The sequence below is a fragment of the Haplochromis burtoni genome, unplaced genomic scaffold (assembly GCF_018398535.1).
Source record: "Haplochromis burtoni strain Fernald_Lab_line unplaced genomic scaffold, NCSU_Asbu1 Contig_3, whole genome shotgun sequence".
NCBI lineage: Eukaryota > Metazoa > Chordata > Actinopteri > Cichliformes > Cichlidae > Haplochromis > Haplochromis burtoni.
Window position 1 is genome coordinate 6259494 of NW_024582364.1, and position 7020 is coordinate 6266513.

Genomic DNA, 7020 nt, shown 5'->3' on the forward strand with positions numbered 1-7020 from the left:
TGCTTAGCATATCTCCACCTCCAAAACAGCACAAGTGCAGAAGTCAGTCTGTCTCTCTCTCTCTGTCTGATTTCACTCCGTGGAAATCATCAGCGCTACTATTTTCATGCATTTCTACTCCCCAACAGATAAAAGCGGCTCTTAAACTGCAATCTTTTACCCAATATTTATCCAATCTGACCAAATACTATAATTAATGCCTCTGTCTCTCCTCTCCTCTCTCCCCGAGGCCAATATATCCCCCACATCTCCCTCCCTGTCTAACCTTTCAGTGCCAAGTTCACAGATAGAGAGAAAGTACTTCCTGTGAGAGGCCGGGCTGGCTGCCAGAGAGACTGATCCACCAATCTGACACGTTAATGAGATCCTGGCCCGTAGTACTGGAGTGTCAGGCCTCCTCTGCTGCAGCATCAGCCCTGGCGTGACCTGCGCCACACACACATCCACGCACACCGACGCCTCTGCTCATACGTATAATTTTTCTCACACACTCACAGGAATATAAGCATAAATGAATCAGAGTGTTTCTACACACACACACTTTAAAGGAGAAAGGGGGGCTCCAGCTCCTTAAATCTGTCTAATTAAAACACCAAATCCCTCTACTCCCCTCACCCACCATCCCAATCCTCACTTCTCATCCCCATCCCACACCCCCCACACCCTTCTTCTGCACACACACAGGCACCCAGCCCTCCTCCATCCCCACTGCCACCACCCCCGATTCCGCAGGAGAAATGATTATTAGGAATTTAATGGGGGAACGTTTCCCATCCCACACCATCTGGGGCTTGGGAATGGCACAAAATTTGAGGATGCTTGCCGACGTGGCGGGGAACATTATTTTCATTTTTCTTGACTGGTGCTCAGATTTTCAGACATCGCAGGAAAATGTTCCTGATTACAATAAATTACCATAATATATCACAAAGCAGTATATTTTTATATATAAAGATGCATTTTTTGCGCACGAGTTTTTCTGCGCGTGGAGATTGCACTAAACTCTTCACAACTTCTCTGATGATCATTGTCATTTTGCAACTCATTGCTATAGAAACGCGATGATTGTTTTTGCACTAATTATGACACCACGTCTCCGATTACAAATGTACCTCCGTACAGTATATACCCCACATTACTGTCCTTCACCTCCCACACAGAGCCGGGCCATATGCTCGCTCGCACCCTCTCCCCCTCTTTCTCTCTTCCCCTCTCCATTTCTCCTTTACTTCTTTCTCCAACTGTCTCTCTCGCTCTTGCCACCAGGCTTAATGAGCTGCATGAATTGAATGCGCCTGTACACGTTTGACCCCGTGCTAAACTGCAGCACGCCGCCCTTTGAACCCTGTGGGCGTGTGGCACCCTCCTCCCTACACTCCCACTCACCCTCGTCAGCTTCTGTAGGGAGCTCCACGAGGGATTTGAACCTGCTTCTCCTCAAAAAAAAAAAAAAAAAAAAAAAAAAACACGCTCGCAGACACAGACACATACACACCTACACTCGTGTTAGTTGGACTAGGACTGGGAATTTTAAAAAAAACGGGTGTGGGTTAGAGGGGAGCTCTAGCAACTCTTTTTTAGTTAAAATAAATTTTAAATTGAGTTTTTCTTCACTGTTTTTTTGTGGGTTTTTTTATTTGATTGTTTGTTTGTTTTTTGAGAGGATGTTTCTTGATTTTTTGGAAATAAAGTTCTGTAAATACAATTAGAGTTATACTTTCGACATGAACGTAAATAACAAAAATAAAATGAGTTTGGTTTTGTCTGGTTTGTGAAACCACTTAGAAGTTTGAGATCTGTCTGTCACTCCCGATTTGCGATTTTTTCCACCTACTTAACTTTCCATGACGGAATTGGACATTTATCAAATGCACCGACAAAATTTGCGCAGTTACTTTAAGTCTTACTTTATTTGTAACACACACACACACACACATATACATATATATATATATATATATATATATACACACACACACACACACAGTTAGGTGATGATTTATAGCCAAACTTTTCACTTTCGGTCCTCTAACTTCCGACGAGTTGAACAAAGAGTTCTTCAGGTTCTCACGTCGTTTATGTAAAAAGCTGTGCAGTTAGCCTGAGTTGTTTTCTGCTAATTCAATCTTTCTTCAAAACTTAAATCCTGCAGCGCCAATAAGGTGAAACTGCTGAGAGTTTAACTAAAACAGGGAATTGTAATAATTATTGTTTCATCGTTGATAGTGATACAGTAAAGAAAAAATGAATAATGAGAATAAAACCCCGGATTCGTTATACATCTAAACCGCACAAATAATACTACTAATAACAATAATGCGCTATGGAGGGCGAACTGTTCTTTATCGCGATGACATAAAAAGGAGGAACCTTCCCTTTCCCACTTTTTTTCAGTTAAATAAACAGAATAACTTCACATGAAATTTTAAATCACTTTGAAAAAAGTAACTGTAAAAATGTCCCGACTAAGACGGTATCAGCAAGTGTACCCTCCGTTAAATTAAATCACATCATCGGAAGAGAAAGAAAGGCATGTACGGAATAATTTTAAAACACTGGAAATGTATCTGAAGTTATTGTTGTTGTTGTTATTTATTGTTTTTCTTTTTTGCTTCTCTGGGAATTGGACTGTCGGATTCACTTTTTTCCACACCGGGAGCTGTGGGATTTGGATGATAACCAACAGCTTGTGGGCATTTGACACAAATCAACCATCTGATCAGCTGAAATTAAATTAAATTTTATCGGGAAAATCTTTTTAGACACAGAACTTCAAAATCAAATTTTAGAGTTCTTCAGTATTATTATTATAATTATTTTCAATGTAGGCGTGTGTATTTTTAACATGGCTTGCTGGAAACTTGAGTCTGTGGTCGCTACGATAGCCCTGTGTCACCTTCGAGGATATTTCACGATTCATTTTCCTAAAGATAAATACATAAAAACGCTCGGGGCATTCTTATATTCATTTTTTTTCTAACCATTATTATTTTTTCTTAATTGCCGTCTGCCGTCGATCACTTTCACAGAAAGCTGAGAAGCTGGGCTACCACATGAAGCCTCTCACAGCCTCTACATTTTATTGCGACAAACACATCACAAAACATTAACACATTACTTCACGAATATTTCGATCCATAACGAGTTTTCAGGAGTGCGCGCGTGTGCGTGTGTGTGTGGTTGGGTTGAAGGGAAAGGTTATCAGTAAATGCAGAAATAAAGGAGAAACATCCAAAAATCATTCAGCATTCGGTTAAAGTTACAAAATCAACAGAATTTATGAGCAGTCACCAACATTGTGCAGAAGTACATGAAGTGCATCACAGTTGCTCCTCGGGAGGAACAAGGAAGAGTAAAAAGTTCACATCAAACTATCCAAAACTTTCCTTTCGTTGCATATTGATGGTCATCGTCTCTTTTTAAGGCATGTTGTTAGGATTCATATAGTTTTTGATGCATTTTGTTCACCTGACAAAAATGCATTTCTGCTGCCAGTGCTGGACTTTCAGCTTGTGGTGAAATTTATCACAATGCAATGCAACGTAAACAAACTTTAAATGCGTGGAAATGCACATAAGAGTCAACACTGTTGATTTTTTTTACAATATTTTTATAATATATTATTCACATTCAATTTGACGGACTTCATTAAATAAGCTCAAATAAATAAATACAATAAAAATTTACATTCACCGCGTTAACACACTCACCTCTCCAAATACGAAAGCGTTCAGCTGTGACGTGTTTTCCCCCGCAACTTCCTGTATTTATAGGAGCAATCCGGATGACATCATTGGATGACATATCTCCTGAATTCACTGGCTTTCTATAAAATATCTATGTGGCTGTAATTGCCGTCTTTTCAATTAATCTTAGATTAAGCGGGACGCCTTGTGAGGAGAAGTAGACATATATTATTTTTAATAAGCAAAGATTGCATTTGGCTGCCTTGCATAGCTAAATTGACCTTTATTGCTAGGAGACTGAATCTCTGAACTCCAATCATGTCTCAGTAAACGTCCCCGATAAACTTTTATTTGTTTTAATTTTGTTTCTTTTGTTTTGCCTCAAAAATCGTTTTAACTGACTGCAGTAATGTTTTCAAATAAGCAGAAATTTTAATTAATCATATCGGATTTATGTAAACTCAATTAGCGACATCTGCACTATGGCCATTAACGAACACGTACAAATAATGCACTGTAACTGCAAACGATTTACTCCAAATCTGCACCTTCAATTAATTATTTTAGACCACATCTGTTTGAAAACAAATGCTCTGCATTGTACCAGTAAATCATTAATTTGAGCCTTCAGACAGATTTCCCCCCCTTTTTTATGAAACAAAACCTTCAGGTGGTGGTGGTGGTGGTGGTGGTGGTGTGTGTGTGTGTGTGTGTGTGTGTGTGTGTGTGTGTGTGTGTGTGTGTGTGTGTGTGTGTGTGTGTTTAAAGTTTATATTGAGACGAATGAAACTGAACAACAACAAGAAACTTGTGAATCCCTTTCATCTGAAATTCTGGCTTCGTATCATCTTTCAAAACACACAAAAAATGACTTGTTTCAGTTGGCATTTTTGCAGTGCATCAGCCTGTCTGAGTCAATTTCATTCCACTCACGACATCTGTGGGGGGAAATTGCATCGCTTCTCAAGCTTGAACTTTGTCCAGCTGATTGATTAATTGTGGAAAGAGCCATTAACTTCTCCTTGTGCTTGGAAGGACTGGCTGCGGACGTGCAGATCGTAAGGGAAACGGGCCTCTGGGGAGACTCGGTACATGGAGTTATGCGCAAGAGCCGTGCGCCCTGGCGCACTGCAGTAGCGCATGCCATAGTGGCTATTTTTGCCGTACTCTGGCGGGTCGTCGTGTTTTAGGGAGAAAATCCCGTTAAAGTTCATTGGTGGGCTCAGCTGGCCGTCGAAATGCGGGCTCCCGCTCTCCGGGGACTGGTTCTCGTAGTAGGGTTCGTAGGCGCTGCTGTAGCTGTAGTGACGGAACGGCTTGGCGCTACTGTCCAAGCTGCTCCCGCTGTGGCCGGGTGGTGTGTTCATGTCTGATCCAGGATACGGGTACATGGCATCGTAGGGCGCCCTCCCAGAGAACATCACCTCTCCGTTGTGGTCTGTGAGGAAGTTTCTCGCGTTCAGCTGTAAACAACCTGCCACCAAATTGGTCGTTGGTTGAGATAATCCTTTACACAAAGTCTGTACGAAGGCGAGGAGGTCCGGTCTCTTCCCTGCGCTAAGAGTCTCTGACAGGGCCCAGATGTAGTTTTTAGCCAGTCTGAGGGTCTCAATCTTGGACAGTTTCTGAGTTTTGGAGTAGCACGGCACAACTTTGCGCAGGCTCTCTAGCGCAGCGTTCAAGCCGTGCATCCGGCTGCGCTCTCGGGCGTTGGCTTCCTGGCGCCTGAGTTTGGCCCTGTCAACCTGCTCTTTGCCCGGTTTCTTTTTTCGGGGGCCTCGCTTTTTAGGAAGCCCGTTTTCATCCTGATCGTCCTCTCTCTCGTCCTCATCTCTGTCGGAGATGTCGTCCTCGATCTCCCTCATGTCTGAGTTGGATCTGTCAGGGTTATGTTGTCGCTCCTGCTCCAGGCTCTCAGGTAAGCTTTCACGGGGATAATTGGCACCAAACCGCGGCTCACACATTATATGAGGTTCCTCGAATGGCAGTGTCAACATATTTCCTGTAAAATCAAAGCGGAAACATAAACTATAAGGACAAGGTAGAACCCCGACGTCTTTTGAAGGTTGTCAGTTAATTACCTCGTGAATGAGCCCTCCCAAGAGGAAGAGTAACAAATTGGCAAGCAAGGCCAGTGTCACAGCTTGCTACCTTTTCAAAGGCATTACACTTAATTGCCTTTAGATTTGTGAAAAATAGCCATATTTTAAACCTTATATTACATCACATTAAAGTTTATGTTTGCTCCAAATCAGAGTCCAAAACTAGCCAATTGTACGCCACGTATTTAACCACGTTTTAACCCAGAATAAAAGCGCATGATCAGTCAACAAATTGCGAACAAAAACATTACTAACCTCTGGTCAGCATGTACCTTGCATGTTCCCGAATATCTCCTCTGAAACTGCGCCTCAGCTTCTTCACTCGCAAGCTACCAAATTGGAAGAAAGAGCTTAATTCTGCGCACTCTCTTTTCTCTGCCTTGCTGTGATCTGCTCTTCCCTTCCCCTCTCTCACTCTCCCTCCCTCTCTTCCCTTTCCCTCTCTCTTTGAGGAATGACACTCATGCCAACAGCGGGTACCCATGCCATCTGCCGCTGACGTCTTGTGGCAGCCGAGACCACGTGTTCATTGTCCCACGGGACCTCCGCTCCGTACCGATCATCTGGCAGCTCCGGTAATGGGCACCGGGAGGCCCGCGTTTACCGTCAGAAACAGAGACCGGAGAGGGATAACAACTAATATCTGCATCTCCCCGTAAGAAAGATGAATTAATGTCTTTTTGTCTGGAAAATTGGAGGGAGTTTGCAGAGATTCTCAACAGGTAGACAGATTATGAATTTCCGCACTATGTGATCCATGCAGAGCTAAGTATGCGCAAATAAAAGCTGTGCGGCGGAGATGGAAAGCTTAAAAAACCCTCTCCTACATCCCAAATTAAACTACATTAATAAATTAATTAAAACAATTGGAAATGTATTTGGGTGCAAAAGTAAATGAGGGGGGCGGCGGGGGGAAGCTCTTATATTTGGGTCAAAGGGGATTAACAGCGTTTAGTCTAATTTTTTGATAAGGGTTCAGGACCCACTTCAACAGCATGAGCGTCACAGGTTTTGTGAGAATTCCTCGTGAGCATCATTTTTACTTGACTTTTGGAAATGACTCATTGCCTGTCTCAGGAGCAGCAGGTGAAAAACAAAAGATGTTCTACACATGTGAGTGAGTGAATCTGTCAGTGATGCACTCTTTGCATCATGACTTCTGTCAAATATTTCCAAAACATTACAAAAAAATAATCTTTGTCCTCTCTGGCATCTACAAAACCCCAGATCAT

General features: G+C 42.4%; 1 protein-coding gene across 2 annotated transcripts; it reads right to left on the bottom strand.

The window, feature by feature from the left end:
* Positions 1-3066: 3066 nt before the first annotated feature.
* neurod6b (neuronal differentiation 6b) lies at positions 3067-6231 on the bottom strand. Of its 2 annotated transcripts, none has more exons than XM_042220288.1 (2): positions 6061-6231; positions 3067-5688 (listed from the first exon to the last, which is right to left on the bottom strand). In XM_042220288.1, the coding sequence occupies exons 1-2, from the start codon at positions 6065-6067 to the stop codon at positions 4679-4681; spliced, it is 1017 nt and encodes a 338-aa protein (XP_042076222.1). In that variant the 5' UTR covers positions 6068-6231; the 3' UTR covers positions 3067-4678. The 2 variants fall into 2 exon arrangements, with proteins under 2 accessions (XP_042076222.1, XP_005912526.1); XM_005912464.3 differs by having other exon boundaries at positions 6044-6231.
* Positions 6232-7020: the final 789 nt, after the last annotated feature.